The sequence below is a fragment of the Aquarana catesbeiana genome, linkage group LG01 (assembly GCF_042186555.1).
Source record: "Aquarana catesbeiana isolate 2022-GZ linkage group LG01, ASM4218655v1, whole genome shotgun sequence".
NCBI classification, from domain to species: domain Eukaryota; kingdom Metazoa; phylum Chordata; class Amphibia; order Anura; family Ranidae; genus Aquarana; species Aquarana catesbeiana.
The window spans coordinates 562,136,115-562,153,615 of NC_133324.1; the positions used below are offsets into that span (position 1 = coordinate 562,136,115).

General features: G+C 43.1%; 1 protein-coding gene across 3 annotated transcripts in view; it reads right to left on the minus strand.

The window, feature by feature from the left end:
* DOT1L (DOT1 like histone lysine methyltransferase) overlaps positions 1-17,501 on the minus strand; it is a 226,472-nt gene that overhangs the window by 84,331 nt on the left and 124,640 nt on the right. For all 3 annotated transcript variants that reach the window (XM_073596474.1, XM_073596483.1, XM_073596466.1), the window contains exons 9-10: positions 8,416-8,495; positions 5,747-5,815 (exon numbers count right to left, since the gene is read on the minus strand). In XM_073596474.1, coding sequence (XP_073452575.1) covers positions 5,747-5,815; positions 8,416-8,495 — 149 coding nt within the window. The remainder of the gene's footprint in view (positions 1-5,746; positions 5,816-8,415; positions 8,496-17,501) is intronic.

Here is a 17,501-nt window from a genome sequence, read left to right on the forward strand (position 1 = left end):
CGACTGGGCAAAGGAGAAGTTGACGGATCAGAAGACCACAATCCAAGATATTACCCAAGATAAAGGGGAGTCTGTGAAGAAGTATCATGCTAGACTCATAAAGGCACACACACACATGTTATCAACTGCTTTTGTTTCAGGGCTCAGAGAGGATATCAGAAAAGGCCTGATGGTGGCCCGCCCTGAATACTATTCAATGAAAATGTCTGATTTATTGTTGGTGGCCAGAGGTATAGAAAATCAAAAAGGTAAAAAACCAACGCCCCTCATGGTAACCCATGACGAAGATCCCACCTACACTAGTCCACCACCACTGCCCAATACCAGGGAAAGGATCACCTGTTACAACTGTGGGAAACGGGGTCACTTCAAAAAAGAATGCAGAGCCCCAAGATGTCCCAGACGAAAAACCTACCACTTTCCTCATTGACAGGGGTGCAGCCAAAAGTGTGTTGAGAGCGGTGAACCTGCCTAATAATTCTTTCCTTTCCACTTCCTGATTTGCTTGCCAGATTTGTGGTGTCCTCTACATGTCCCTTGAATCTACTAGGAGCTGATGTGTTGTCCAGACTACAGGCCTCAATCAGGACACGCCTGAAGGGGGGTGAAGTTACATACTCCCCTATCTTTAGAAGACTCATCTGCTTTGTGTTCTCTGCCTCTCCTGATGACACTTAATGAAGAAAAAAAAAAAAACTTCAAGTTCAATACTGCAGGAAGTACTTGACAGAATCCCTGCGTGCCTATGGTCCACAGGACCGGGAGACAACGGTAACTTAAAGGTGCCACCAGTTTCAGTCAAGCTAAAAGAGGGCGCTTCATTGCCCCGGAAACCACAATAACCCCAAGAAGAGAATCCTAAAAAGAGAACCAGGTACCTACTGTGGATGCCTTTGACTGCAAAATACCTCACAGAGGTGGACCTTACAAACGTTTTCTTCAGTGTCCACCCTCACCCCTTCTGCTGGTACCTTTTCGCATTCATCCACGGAAAGAAACGGCAACATACCTAAACAGTTGTGCCACAAGGGGCACAGAACTTTCCAAGCCAGTTTGCAAAAGCTATGGCTATCATCCTTGACACATGACAAAAGGAACACCCGGAAGTGATTCTCTTCCAACATGTTGATGACCTTCTCTTTTGTGCAGCTGACTTACCCCCTCTTGAAGTCACCTCAGAAAGCCTGTTGTGCTATCTTGCCAACCAGGGCTGCAGAGCCTCAAAGCCCAAATTGCAGTGGTGCTCAACACCTGTCATTTTCCTTGGACTAATTTCCTAGTGCAGAGCATGGATTCCAGAAGCCTTCCTACTGATGCTCTGCAATCAGACCCTTCCAGATGTCTCCTGAAGAAATATCTAAAGTTTGAAACCCTTGAGTGCGCCACCCCCGGCGCTAGGGCTCCCAGCCTACGACAAAACGCTCAAGCTCTTTGTATCCGAACGTCTGGGACATGCTGCAGGTGTACTCACCCAATCACACGGCATCAGCCTACGCCCCATAGGATATTATTCCTGTCGGCTGGATGCGGTAGCAAGAGGAGGCCTATTGTGTCTGCGAGCTGGATTTGCTACACAAGACTTGCTTGACAAAACTTTGAACTTGGTCCTCGGACACTGCCTCGTTCTGCTTGTTCCCCATGACGTTGTTGCCATATTCAACCAAGATCCAGCCGAAACACTTGTCCACTACCAGACACTTGAGACTCCTGTGTTCCCTCCTACTGGACAGCATTACTCTATTAAGTTGTCAAACACTGAACCCTACCACCCTTCTTCCACTTCTCGAGGGGGGAAAGGAGGAGGAGGAGTAGAGTCTTGACTTGTTACCCCCGTGACCGCACAGGACACGCGGTCACCACTGAAAACACTGTTCTACAAGCTGAAGCCTTAACACCGGTGATGTCTACACAGGAGGCAGAGCTATAAGCACTTACTACAGCACGTAAATGGGCAGAGGGAAAAAGAGCCAACATTCATGGACTCAAGATATGCTTTCAGCATTGCCCATGATTATGGTGTTATCTAGGACAGAGGATTCCTGATGGCTGCAGGAACACCTGTGAAAAATTGATTGATGCCTTGCTTCTCCCAACCCAAGTGACTATTCTGAGTAAAAGCACACGACAAAATGAACTCAAAAGAAGCTTAAGGCAATCATCGAGCCAATACAGCTGCCAAACAGACAGCTGGTGGTCCGCGGGAAGTGGACAGCAGGGTGGTAGAAGAAGACCACCCCGTGCTTACCTTACAGACTTTCCCAGTGGACAGAGTTTATCTAAAAGAACTACAGGAAACAGCAAGTCCGGATAAGAAGGAAAGCTGGAAACGGAGAGGAACAACTCTCAGAAATGGACTATTCGAGTGCAACAAGAAGCCTTGTCTACCCAGGAGTATGTACCCAGCCGTGGTGCAATGGGCACATGGAGCTGCCCACTTGACAAAGACTTTTATGAACTCTCTTATCAACAAGTGTTGCACCAAGAGTTACTCCACTGACCGACAGCTTCTGCAGATCATGCATTATCTGCACCAAATGTAACCCAGAATGCACAGAAGAAGCACCTGGCAAAAGCCCTATACCCCATTCCAGAGGATGCAAATTGATCATTCTCAAGTGCCAAGAAGTGGCAGATTCGAATACGCCCTAGTGGAAGTGGTCATGACTGCCAGGACCACAGCTAAGAAATTACTGAGTGAGATAGTATGTAGATTTGGGGTCCCAGAGGTGATATTGAGAGATCAGGGACCAGCCCTAACAACAACCCTTACTAAAGAGATTTGGGCAGCACTGGGGGTTCAGTTGGCACTACACATCCCATACCACCCTCAAAGTAGCGGGAAGGTAGAAAGGATGAATGGGACACTAAAAACAGGATGTTAAAGATGGCCCAAGAGACTAACATGAGTTGGCCAGACAGTTAGCCCATTGCCCTGTTCAGTGTCAGACACACCCCCGGGGGGAAACATGCCCTATCCCCTTATGAAATTTTGTTTGGTTCAGCTCCCAGACTTGGTTGTTACTTTCCACAACAGTTACAGTTACAGTCTGATGTGTTGACTAATTATGTAACCACATTATCACGAGAATTAACCTGAATGCATGTCCAGGTGTTTTCTTCCATTCCAGATCCTGAATTAGATACAGGAACACACCAACTACTGTCTGGAGATCCTTGAGCCAAGTTATGATGGTCCATTCCAAGTTTTGCTGACCACAGCCACCTCAGTCAAGTTGGCCAGGAAGAACACCTGAATGCACGCTTATCACTGCAGGAGAGCGTGTTTTCGGGTGCTGCATATCCTTTTTCTGTTTGATCTAGGGGGGAGGGGCCCAGGAGGTGGCCATCACAAAAATGATAACATAATTACGTTTTGGTGTAACTCTTCAGGTACACATGTGACCACCTTTACCTTAGATTACTGTGACATAGTACCTTGTCCGTTTGACCCTTCATGGTGATGCCATTGGTACAGTGATATCCCTGACGGTAAGGACATATATGTATGCCACACAGACAGTTACTGGGGACAGAGTTGTGGTTTCTGTGGGGGCCAGTGGGTTGGAACACAGGGCCAGAATGGGCGACCACAGAGTGCATTAGACAAAAAAGATGAAAATAGAAAGCCCCCATATCCTAACCAAAGATACCCCTGATACATACACTGACCCAGCACACAGTCAGAGGAGGAAGCGAGCAGCTCTCTCCGGAAGCTTTGATCCTCATGTATACATACATGTCATAGGGGTTACAAGGGGGGTCCCTGATGAGTTTAAAGCCAGGGATCTGGTAAAAGCTGGTTTTGAGTCTTTGATCCCCATAACAACTGTCAGCAAGAATGTAGATTGGATTAACTACATGTCATGGTTATGCAATAGAGTTTGTCGATCAGCATACCTGTCTCCACGTGTTCATCTCTAGAGACCAGCTGACCCTCACCTGACTGCTTTTGTAACCTCCCCTCTAAGCATGACCCCACCCCAGGCCCTATCAGGGAACCCTATATTAACCTGTGCACTGCAAGCCAGCAGTGCTGATCAACCACTGTGTGTTAGCCTCTATGTGTACTTGCTGTGTTTCCTACATCTGATTCCTGTTACCGACTTTGGCCTGTTCCCGACCATCCCTGTTTGCCTGTGACCCTGATGTTCCAGCCAGCTCCCTCCTTCCTCATCTCCTGTAGTCTACCGTGAGCGTGAGCTGTGAGACCCTGGGGACCGCGACCTGGAGCCAGACTGCAGCGCAGTCCATCCTCACCACTAGAGGCTCTGGTGAACACCCGCTGGCTCTTAGACTCCGCGCCCTGGGGAATCTATGCTCTAGCTCCCAGTGGGATCTGTGTCAGTGATCCAGTAGACCTGATTCCTGAACCTCCCAGGGTACAATCCGCAGCAGTCAGCCGTAGGGTCTACTACCTTGCGGTGCACTCCTGATCCCAACGGTGTACATCTGTCACCCAGCCTCTAGGTGACCTGACACTACACATATTATAACCAACAGAGATTTGTAAATTACTCTAAAGATGCCCTCCAGGGAATTTCTGATCAGTTAGCCCCCACTTCCTACATGACATTCCAGGACCGGATGGCCTTAGACATGGTGCTAGTGGGGAAAGGAGGTGTTTTGTAAAATCATAGGAAAAACCGGGAACCTGTTGTACATACATTCCTGATAATACTGGCCCAAATGGTAAGGTTACTTTAGCTATAAAGAAATTAGAAGATCTGTCACTAGAGTTGAAGAAGAACTCAGGTATCACAGACCCATGGGACCAATATTTTAGCTGGATGAGTGGGTGGCAGAAGGTGCTCGCCCAGATACGGGTAACGGTATTAATAATCCTGGTCCTTTTAGCCCTGATTATATGCTGTATTCTACCTTTTGTAAAAAAGTTAATGAGCAAGGCTGTAGACAATAGCACACCTACATTTCTCCACCAAGAAGAAGAGGACCTCCTTATGATGGAAGATGACAAACCCTTCACTCCTCTACAGTCACTCCCTGTCCATAATCTCACAATCCTATAGGGTTATAGGGATAGATAGCGCCTGACTGCACCTCTCCAGCTGTATCGAGGAGGGAAGTGAACAGTTGCTGCCCAATTCTATATACAGCCTAAAAGAGTTGCTGAGGAGAAGGGCCAGGCTAAAAAGTAGGACCTTTAGTATTAGGGACAGAAAAGAGAAAATAGTCATTTTAGGGGGGATTGTGAAGGAATGTGATGTAGATAATAATAATAGTAATCTGAAAATGTCTATTTTCTTATGTGCATACATATTTTTCTCCTTACTCATTATATAAGTATACAGATTTGCTCTGTTCCTATATTTTCTCAAAATGGCGTGTACCCCCTACCTCCCACACACAGAAGAACGCGGAACTGGAGATAAGAACAAAGAGAGCCAAACCTCGTTATGAAAATTATCCATCTTCTTTTCTATCTTGACCAATGAGATGTACCTATTAGACTGACATAGCAATGACGTATTTGTGTGTATAAAACATTAACACCGCCTTGAATAAATTAGAAGTGTAACAGTAACGAAACTGAGCGTGTCTCAGTGTGTTTACTTTTATATGCATGCATATCAACACTTTTCAAATTAGAGACAGCAGCAGATAACCTTGAGCTCGATTGGAGCTCTTAATCATTTCCATAACACAACCTCTTTAATGGCTTATCCAGGTTACTGGGTGATCTTTAAGCACACAGCATTTTTCAAAATATAAAAATTAACTGACTCACCACTGAGGTTTCTACTGTTAATTCGAAAGTTAAGCGGTGCAAAGGGTTTGGAGGACACAATTCTTCCACCTGAAATTGAAGTATGAAAAATTAGCTTTCAAAGAAAGACAAAATGTTATTTGAAAGCCTTTTCAGTCTAACAGTGCGTTATCTATTAGAAACTGTGCAGTCTAGCCATTTACCTTTCCCAACCTCAGAACGAGATGAACTGAGGAGAGTGCTACAGGTTAAAAAGTTGGAACGAAGATTGCTTGAAAGTAATATCAATGATTACCAATGACACTGGATCATTATTTATTACAAACAAACTTCTATTAGCTTTATAACATACAATATTAACTGCTATAAAGGTAACAAACAGTTCCTACACCTTAAAAAATAAGATAATAAATGTTTAACTCCTAAGGAGATGAAAAAAGGTGAAAATGTAGTAAAGCAGGATAAAAGGTTGTACAAAAGACGCATGGAATACATGTGTAGAAAAAAAAAACTAAGGATAGCACACAGAGCAAAGACAAAATGTCACTCAGGAGACCAGAACACTAACCAAGTTGTGCTCCTGTGTCCTCCCTCATATAAGTGCAAAAAAAAAAAAAGTTTCAAAGTTTGCCTTGAATTAAATGTTTAAAAATGTAATTAGCAGTGTCAGATCTTTGAAAAAATTAAAATTTTTGTTTAAACAGCCAAACTGTAAAACTAAGGTAAAATAATATTACCACCAGTGAGTGCTGCCTTTTCCAACTCACATTGAACACCTACTGTACTTCTAGTGTATAATCACACAGAGAAGAGGAACCCCCCTCAATGGTGGAATTATGTGGGCCCAAAATCAGCGTCTATATATATCCTCCAAAGACATGCTGGTAGGCTGATTTGATCCTGTTTAAATTGTCCCTAGTATGTATGAATGTGAGTTAGGGACCTTAGATTGTAAGCTCATTGAGGGCATGGACTGATGTGAATGTACAATGTATATGTAAAGCGCTGTGTAAATTGACAGCGCTATACAAGTACTTGAAATAATGATAATAATAATATACATAAACACACATACACGGGGTTCTGCACAGCGGTGCCATTGTGCCGCAGTATATGTACACGAGCCGGTCGGGAACCAGTTAAAGCAGAGTACGACCTAAAAGCTTATTCTGTCTCCTCCCCCTCCGGTGCCACATTAGGCACCTTCCGAAGGGGAGGGGGGGGGGTACCCGTTTTTGACAGGTACCTGTCCCTATGGCAAGGTATGTCAGAAGTTTGGCCCTCCTCCTTATGCCGCCGGGCCAGTTAGAGAGCGCAGCGCGATTCGTGCATTCGCAGTAGGCAACCGGCTGTGAATCACTGCCCGTTTCCCTCAGAGGCTATAGCGGCGGCAGCACCCGAGAGCCAACAAAATCATTGGCTGGGGTGCCGACATCGCTGGGATTCCAAGACAGGTAAGTGTCCTATTATTGAAAGTCAGCAGCTACAGTATGTGTGTATGTAATTTTTTTCCGTGTGGGGGTGGAACTCTGCTTTAAAAGAGCATAATAAATGGCTGGTGTAACAACTTATCACCTCAGAGCGACATTTAGTGATGCATGATATTCTAGACATATGTTGTCATCATGGTGCATCAGCCATAACTACTCAGTACAGCAATACATTGGAACACTACCATTTATTATGCTCTTAATGCTGGTCTTCAATAAAAATTGCAATTTTGCTTTTACACTATTTTGGATGTTTACTATTGTTATACACCACATACCACCATTTGGGGGGGGGGGGGTTCCTCCTCTTTATGCATGTATATTTAAGGATGATGGCCAAGTTTCTCTAGACTAGTGGTTCTCAACCTCAATCCTTAAGTACCCCCAACAGGGAGATATTTTGGGAACTTCCCTTAGATAAAATAGCTCTCATCAATATCATGTCATTGATATTGATTTAAAGCAGCTGTGCAAAGTAAAGGAAAACCTGAAAACATGGCCCGTTGGGAGTACTTGAGGACTGAGGGTGAGAACCACTGCTCTTTACCATACCTTCTACCCCCTTATAGTCTAGTGTATAATCTGCCAGTGTGCTGAGTTAACAGTATGGTGGCAAACTGTACTGTAAAAAATATACCATAAAGTGTGCTTATTCTGCCATGCCCCTCCGACCTCTCCCATCCCAAATAGTACCTGTATTCAACTGTTGCTTTTAGCTACATTGTGGAAGCTGGCTGTGGCTGCATAGTCAATCCCTACAGACTTGATGAGGCCATCTCCTGAAGTTGGAGATACTCCTACAAAAGTTTATGGGTTTTGATTGCAAGGCACAGCCAACGTAAAGAGGATTTCAACCGCAGGATGACAACATTATGGAGGTCTGCAGCGTGTAGTTAAGAAACCATCTGGGGTGGGGCAGGAGAAGGCGGACAGAAGTGAACTGTAACTGGATCTATTTCCCTACATAGAGCATTATTACCTAACAGTCCTAAAAAAAAATGAACATTACATGGAAAGTGCATTTAAGTATTACTATATAAAGCAAACACAAAGCCTGGAAAAACAAACTGTGCTTTTCTACTTCAATACCAACACACTGCTAAACCATAATCTAACAGCTGCATGCTCTACATCCTGCAAGACATACCAAAACATAAGAAGATGTTCTTCACTGTGAAGAGGTTTAGATCAATACATTACCTTCCTTCATGTTGGCAAATCTCTCCTTTAGCTGGTGGTCGACCTCAGGACCAAAGGCAAAATTATTCACAAAAATAACACTGCAAGATAACAGTAATGTTACTTTTGGAAATACCATGATGCTTTTGTCTAACCAACTACAGGTTCCCCGTTAAGAGTGAAAAAAAAGTTGCAAAGCATTTTTAGGTTCAACACAGCATTTACCAAAGCATTATACTGGTCAGTATCTTAGTTTTGCATAAATTACATAACTTAATTTAAAAATGACAGGTTGCAAGAAAAGACAAGTATGCTGGAGCAGTAAAATATTTCACTAGTCATGCAGATTGCTACCAAAATACTTAGCCTTAACATTATAAATTAACGATTTTTAGAGCCAGGTGCAGCCATTTTTTTTATCTTTATAAGGTTTAGTAAAGGATAAGGCCTCTATCAGACTTGTGAAGACAGAAAGCAATACACAATCTTTACAGTTGGGGCATTGACAAGAAAAAAAAAAAAAAAAACTTACAGTAAAACAGGGATAGGATAAAACCTATAAAGAGGTAAATAAAATTCCTGTCCTAGTCCTTCCTGTCCTAGTGAAAACAGCTCCTCCAGTTCTTCTGCTGGTTGTCACAGGGACAGGGAAGTGAGGGGAAAACCCCCACACAGGGATACCCACAGCAATAACAAAAACACTTCACATGCCCATTATTTCTTCCCATGTATATCTAAAAATGTTTCAGCAAAAGTTGTGCCTTAAAAAATAGGATTTTTATAACAGCTTACCTATAAAATCCTTTTCTTTTGAAGTACATCACGGGACACAGAGCCATAGTAATTACTATGTGGGTTATAGTCCACCTTCAGGTGCTGGACACTGGCACACCCTAAACAGGAAGCTGCCTCCCTATATAACCCCTCCCATACCGGGAGCGTCTCAGTTTTGTAGCAAAGCAATACACGTGTATACTAGAAAGAGGAGCGGGACCTCTGTGTCCTGTGATGATTTTCAAAAGAAAAGGATTTTACAGGTAAGCTGTTATAAAAATCCTATTTTCTTTAATCGTACATCACGGGACACAGAGCCATAGTAATTAATGTGTGGGATGTCCCAGAGCAATGCCAACTGAGGGGAGGGAGACACAACAAAAGTAGGGCACCATGAGATCAGAGGACTTATACTGCTGCCTGCAGTACACTGCGCCCAAAGACGAAACCATTATGTCTTTTTACATCCACCTGAATCTGGTAAATGTATGGATTGAAGACCAAGTTGCGGCCTTGCAGATTTGAGCCATGGAGGCTTGCTGATGCACTGCCCACGAAGCACTAACAGCCCTAGAGGAGTGCGTTTTGATTTGAAAGGGTAGAAACTACCTCTTTAAACCATAAGCTAGATCTGGTCTCATCACAATCAAGAGAATGTAGTGATTTTTCTTCCATAGAACAGGGTTCTGGAAAAAATGTAGAAAAATATACTGGTTTAGATAAAAACCTGATAGTACCTTCGGTAAAAAGTTAGGATGAGGACGCAATACTACCTTATCTTTGTGAATAATAATAATATGGCTCTTTACAGGAAATAGCAGCCAATTCTGATACCCTTCTTGCACCAGATATGGTTACCAGAACAAAATAGTTTCCTTGTCAAAAAAGGACCAAGAGAATAGGTCGTATCGGTCCAAAAAAGGCTGTTTTGTAATGCCGCCAAAAACTAAATTCAAGTCCCAAGGGTTCGGGGATGAACTAACCGGGGATTAAGCCGTGTTGCCTCCTGAATAAAGTTACGAACCAAAGAAAGCTTAGCAAGTGGTCATTGAAATAATACCGATAAGGCCGAGACCTGTCCTTAGAAAGCACTCAAGGCCAGCTTTATTTCTCATCCCATCAGAAAGTCAAGGATTCTACCTTTGACCTATTTCCTGGGGTGTAACCCCTGGTTTCACACCAGGAGACATATGCTTCCCAGACTCCATAATATTTAATTATGGAAGCCGGCTCCCTTGCATTAACTAAGATAGAAACCACTGAACCTGACAGCCCACGTTTCTGTGTGTGGGTCTCAATAGCCAAACCGTTAAATTTAGCGTTGGTAAAGTAAGATGGAATACCGGACTTTGCGAAAGAAGGTCTGGCCGTGGCGGTAGGGTCCATGGGTCCCCTACTGTCATCTTTACGATCCCTGCATACCAAGATTTCCTGGGCCCCGCTGGAGGCCACAAGAATCAGACTTCCCTTCCTGCTTGATCCTGCAAAGAAGTCGTGGACGCAGGCATAATAGGAGGGAATGCATAAATCAGTGAGAACTGATTCCACAGGAATAGCAAGGCATCTGTTCCGCATGCTAGCGGATCCTTTGTTTTTGACACAAAGTTGTCGATTTCTTTTTTGAACCTGGACGTAAACAGATCTAAGTCTGGGATCCCCCATCTTTGACATATTGAGCGGAAGGTATAGGGGTGAAGGAACCATTTTTCCGGGAACAACTGCTGGCGACTCAAGTAGTCCGCCTGCCAATTTTCTATTCCTAGAATGAATACCGCCGATAGGCAAAGTACATTGTTTTCTGCCCAAGATAGGATACAATTCACCTTTCTCTGGGCCACACAACTTCTTGAGCCCCCTTGGCAAATAATATAGGCCATTGCTGTGGCATAGGAAAAAATAAGGGATTGCGCTAATACCTGTGTAACATAACATAAAATCTACAGTGAAAGGAGATTTAGATAATAAATATAAATATAAATATGACTAAAATAAATGTGCAAAACATTTGATAGTGATCTAAAAAAGTCCCATCAGGTGAAACGTCAATAAGATATCATAGTGACTCCAAATCACCAGCAGAAAAAACAAAAGTCCAAGTGATGATTAGTGTTAATCCGTGACAGCAAGGGAGGGTCCACCACCAGAAATGTTTGTCCGAACTCCGGTGGCCACGGAGCCGGACTTAAGGCTGTTTTATTCATCACGCTTTGTAAGTGTGCATTTTGTATTTTAAATTCTTGTCGGTTTTACACTATGTGAGCTCCCTTTATATTTTATGGTATCTTTGCCATGGGTTCGTTGGTGTGGCTGATGATGAGATGACCTCTGGTGGACACCGCTGGCAGTTCCCATTTTCTGGCTTATAAAGCTTTCTGCTTGCTGTGATCCTCTGTGGTGGGGGGTCATGGCCATCTGGTAAGGAGCAACCCCTTCCATTTCTGGTGGTGGACCCTCCCTTGCTGTCACGGATTAACAATAATCATCACTTGGAGTTTTGTTTTTTCTGCTGGTGATTTGGAGTCACTATGATATCTTACTGACGTTTCACCTGATGGGACTTTTTTAGATCACTATCAAATGTTTTGCACATTTATTTTAGTCATATTTATATTTATATTTATTATCTAAATCTCCTTTCACTGTAGATTTTATGTTATGTTACACAGGTATTAGCGCAATCCCTTATTTTTTCCTATGTTTATCCACAATTGATGTTTTTTGTGGGGATTGCAGCTTTTCACAATAATTGAACATTCACTTGGTTTATAGCGCAGTTTTTCCCAATTTTCTATCATTGCTGTGGCATAGTCGGATTGAATCCTGGCAGGACAATACCATAAACTGAACGTTCAGGCCCTCAAAACCAAGTGCTCTGCCTGAATTTCTAGAATGATAATGGGCAAGGTCATTTCTGATCTGGGCCACTTCCATGGTAACTGAAGGAAAGATTTTTCCCCTTTGCAGATGAACCCTTTGTTTTGCAGCAGTCTCGAAAGAAACTGAGCATAAGGAATGGCCTCAAACGAAGCCACCATCTTTCCCAACAACCTCATGCGAAGTTGAATAGAAGAATTCATCTTGCTTCGACCACCTAAATCAGTTCCTTTAGGGCGCTGAACTTTGCCTGGGGCAAGAATACCCTTTTCTGGGTGTACCTATGATCAGACCCAAGTATCTTGGCCCTTTTCAAGGTTTTAAAGAAGATTTCTCCTAGGCTGAGAAACCGACCTAGATATTCCAGGTTATTGAATGTGGTGACCATACTTTGGTCTAAGCGGCTACCGGCTGGACTATCAAGAACAGATCGTCCAGGTAAACCATAATTGTTATACCTTGGGCCCTTAATCTGGCTAGAAGAGGGGCCAGAACCTTTGCAAACACTCAAGGTGCAGTAGCTAGACCGGAAAGCAGAGCTACACACTGAAAATGAAGATTTTCCACCTTGAAAAGTAGCGATTACTAGTGAGCGAGGAAATAGGCATATGGGAGGTATGCATCTTTGACATCGATTGACGCCAGAAGTTCTCCTCCTTGTAGGATGGAGATAACCGATTGGATTGACTCCATGCAAAAAAAGAGTGGTTATATTCAGGAATTGAATTTAGATTTTTGAGATCCAGAATGTCCATTTGGATTTAACCAAACCCCCAACCTCTGCTCTTACATGGGGGCCACTATGATCACTTTTTGCCAAAAGATGGTCCAATACTTGAGAAAGACTTCTTTTTCTCTGGATCCTTAGGAATGTTTGATCTGAGAAAATGAGGAGACGGGAAATATTGGAACTTCAGTTTGTACCTTGGAGCTATTGAGGAAGTCCCCCATTCGTCTTGACACTCTTCTTGCCAGATCCTTGAGAACTGCAAAAGAATTCCCCCTATTGAGTGAGCGGGGGCGCCTCCTCACAAGGAGGCTTCAATATCTTGTAAGTTTCCTCCAAGACCTCTTTTGTCCCTGGGGTTAACCCTGAGGATTATATTTTGAACTTGACGGCTGAAGCCGTCGTGACTGCCTGGAGGCTGATGCCCCTAGCACAGAAGAAGGAGCTTTGAAAACGAAAATACATTTACTCCTTTTCTTAAATGGCAAAAGGGGTACTGTTTCCACTAGAATTTCTTTGGATGTCTTATCCAAAACATCCCCAAATAGCGCTTTCACTGCAAAAAGGAAGACTAGCTAGGAGCTTCTGCATGGTGCTTAGCGAAGGGCGCAAGGCCTGTCGGATAGAATCTCTCATAGCAACTATTGCAAACATAAAGCTGCCAGATCCTGGGCCTGCTGAGCAGCATAACCTTGAACACCTGTTTAAACTGGTCTCTCAACAATTAAGCAATTACTGTCAGTGCAGGCTGAGACAATCTGCCAGAGGAAAAAAAAATGTTTTTTCTTGTTTTTATTTTTAATAGGAATTCCAACTTTTTATCCGTTGGATCCCTAAGCATTTGAGCATTGTCTGCCGGACAAGTCAAACTCTTATTCACAGAGGATATAGCAGCGTTAATTGCTGGTATACCCTACTTCTGAATTTCCTCCACCATAGGATAAAGTGTGAAAATTTTAGGAGGGAATAAAATGCTTATCTGGGTGATCCTCTCAGATACAAAAAAGCTTTCCAACAACGAATGGACAGGAAAAGGCATGCACAGCTTGAGGAGGCTTTAGCGAACCCAAACACTCAGTTAAGGGTACATAAATGTGGAAATGACCATTCAGCAAGAAATTGCACCATTAATCTTAAGATTGAAACAACCGATTCTCCCGCATTTGACACCTCAGAAGAGGAGTCATCAGCCTCACCACAGTCCCCTGAGGGAATTCGTCTTCTCCCACCCCTAGTTCCTCAGTTTGCGGGTCCTGGTCAATGGAAGAGAACCTGTCACATTTTGACCCACACTGGGATGCGATTAAAGTCGCTAAAAAAACTTTTTTTTTTTTTTAAATGTTTTCCCCCACAAGCACGGGCCTCCGAACCGACGGGATCGGCTTATGAGTGAGGGATGGCGTGGAGGAGACCTGGAAGCCGCCGCCAAGTAGGGGCAGTGAAAGAAAACGGCATTGCCGATCTTTTTTAGTTCTTCCTTATACTCAGCCTCATGAAGAGGGGAAGAGTTCAGCCCAGGTGGGGGGTGTCTGGAGGAAGCAATACCTCCCAACCTTACTGGAGGTCTGCCTGCTAGCCGGAGGGGAAAAAAAAAAAAAAAAAAAGTCTGCCGCTTCTGTGATCTCTGAGCAAAGCATGATAAGGTACGTGCTCCACACAGCCCCAAGTGGTGACACTTAGGCATGACAACATTTACTTTAAAGGAGACATTTCATAAGAAAATTTAAAGATTCCTTAGAAAACTCCACTTCCACACCGTTCCCGCTGCAGGATTTTCTGTGGTAAAACCAACAGACCCAATCTTCACCCTTCACAGTGGGTTCCATTAACAAACTTTCAGGAACCGGGGACCCTCGGGGAACCCACAATCCTGGACCTGTAATAGCACCCCGCCAGTAAAACTTTATGGCCTTAATACCAAAAAGTACTGGATCCCAGGGTCCAGCTCTCTAAAAAGAGAAGCGTTTACAAGCAAAACCTCGTTTCTTTGGGTACGAGGCCCGGGCAACATTCAATTTGGCCTAAAAGACACATTGAATGGATCCGGCTGCATAGCTAGCCCCAGCAAGGATTGCTCCAGTGGAGCTCATCACAGCACATCTTCATTCGTGACCAATACCTTAGACAGACACTGGCGAAAAAAACAGATGCTCCCGGTATGGGAGGGGTTATATAGGGAGGCAACTTCCTGTTTAGGGTGTGCCAGTGTCCAGCACCTGAAGGTGGACTATAACCCACATAGTAATTACCATGTCTCTGTGTCCCGTGATGTACAATTAAAGACATTTCTATATTTACTTTTTGTACATGTAAGTATCCATATGACTGAGGTATATGAGATTTGTGTAAACTTTACACAAACAAATACTCAAAATCATTAAAGTGAACCTGTGCCCAGATCATGCACACCAAATTTACATGTTCTGAAAAAAGTAGTAAGATCCCTTTGATACCAAGTCCAAATTCACCTCTTTATCTACAGTATAAGCAGTGTAGAAAAATTCATTTTCAAATCTCACAACACAGACATTGAAATCTTAGCTTTTTTTTCCCCACAATCAGTACAGACCATGGCAGATCAGCAGCCCTCTCTTGTAAATAGACAGCTAGAAACAGAGACTGGACTGTAGAGTCTTTGTTGTGATCTTTGAAGATGTGCGAAAACTATAAAACTTTATATTAAAGAAGAATTTGAGGTATGGCATTTTACACATAATTATAATGGTCAAGCACAGATGTAAACTAAGCATATACCATACCTATGGGATCCTTCTGGAAGCTGGAAATCACTGTAGTAGACACCACTGCTCCTGTGATCTCCACTAGCTTCCATGGCCCGTGCCGAGCAGCTGCCCTGCTGCATTGTGAACACATGATGTTGGCCACTTGGCAGAGGCACCATTCAGAGAATGCTTTGCCATGTCTGAATGAAAACAAAGCATTCTCTGAAAGGATAAGACAGAAAGAGTGACATTACTGCTCTGCATATCTTCCTCGTCCAATCGGAAAATGCTTTGCCCTAATTGAGAAAATGCAAAGCTTTCACTGAAAGGCGCCCAACCCGTTCAGCCAGCCGCCTGTGTTGACAATGCAGCAGGAAAGCCATTTCGGCATGGGACACAGAAGCTAGTGGATATCACAAAGGGTAGCAGTTTGTACTACAGTGATTTCCAGCTTCTGGAGGGGAATCTCACTGGTACAGTATATGCATAGTTACCTTGGTCCAATGCAAGACCAACGTAATTGTGTCAAAAATGCCATACCTAAAAATCTTCTTTAAAAATCGCTAGAGAGGTAAGGGATGTCTTGCTCTAAAGCTCCTTTAGGCCTTGTTAAGACTAGCGGACCATTACAGTAAATGGGGAAGCGCCCCAAACACCCTGCAACCACATCCAATGCATGCAGTTGCAGAGAGTTTGTTTGGCAGAAGTGTTGTTAAAACCAGAGCTGAGGTGGCATCACATTAAACTGTTTAAAGTGGTTGTAAAACCTTATATATACCCAGTGAAGAGAATGGCCTCAGGCGATACAGAGACGAAACAAATCAGTGCTCGTTTATCTGTCGACTTCTCATTCCCATACAAAGTGCTACATTTATAAAGCTTGCCTGAACTGTCAGTAAAAGGGGGCAGAGAGCTGAAATTACACTTTACAGAGGTTAGTGAAAGAGCTCAGAGCTGACTGGAGGGAAGGGACACACCCTCCTTTACAGAGGAACAGAGCTGAGGCTGTCAATCAGCTGGAGATCCCCCCATTAATTTTTTCATTTGGTGTCAAGAAAACATCTCAGAAGTGATTCCTGCTGAAAGAGGGATAAAAGCACTAAAATGATAATCACGTTTTTTTTTGCTTAGAATAAGGATCACGATTCTCGCGGTGTAACATCTTTCACATTATCAAAAAAAAAAAAATGGGCTAACATTACTGTTTAGCGTTTTTTCAATTCATTGAACTGTAATTTTCCCCAAAAATTGCGTTTGAAAGACCGCTGAGCAAATACAGGGTGACATAAAATATTGCGACAATCGCCATTTTATTCCCTAGGGTCTCTGCTAAAGAATATATATCTAAATAAATAACGTTTGGGGGTTCGACATAATTTTCTAGCAAAAAATACAGATTTTGTCAGAAAAAGGTTTAGTCTAAGTGGCGAAACTTCCCTCTTCTACAGACAGACGTTCATTCCTTTGATCTAAGAACAAAAAGTTACAATGTTTATAGTTATCTACCAGCAGGGACAATGTTGTGAAAAACTTGACAGGTTTCTGTTACTTTTTCTTTTAACAGCTGAGTAAGCAGAGAACTCTCTACACTTGTTACATGAATGCATTGGGAAATTCTGCATAGAGATTGTGAAGGGCGGTTGAATCGAGATCACGATTTTTTAACGATTAATCGTGCAGCTCTACAAAGCACCAGACAGGAAGGACACTTTGTGCTCTTAATTGAGACAAGTACACACTGTACAGGGATATGCTTTGTTCATATTTCATGTCTGAGGGTTACAACCACTTTAAAAGTAAATCTAGAACCAAAACAAGTTTTTTTCGAATAGAGTAGGGGAAGAATAAAACCTGATAGTTTCCACCCCCCCCAAAAAACAAAAAACAAAACAAAGTTTAGTCTTGAGCTATAATCTGGGTATAGGTACACTTTTAAAACATGTTTTGAACTATACAGACAAAATGGATAGCTACAGAAGTACACTGGCTTGCATTGAATTCTGGCTCAT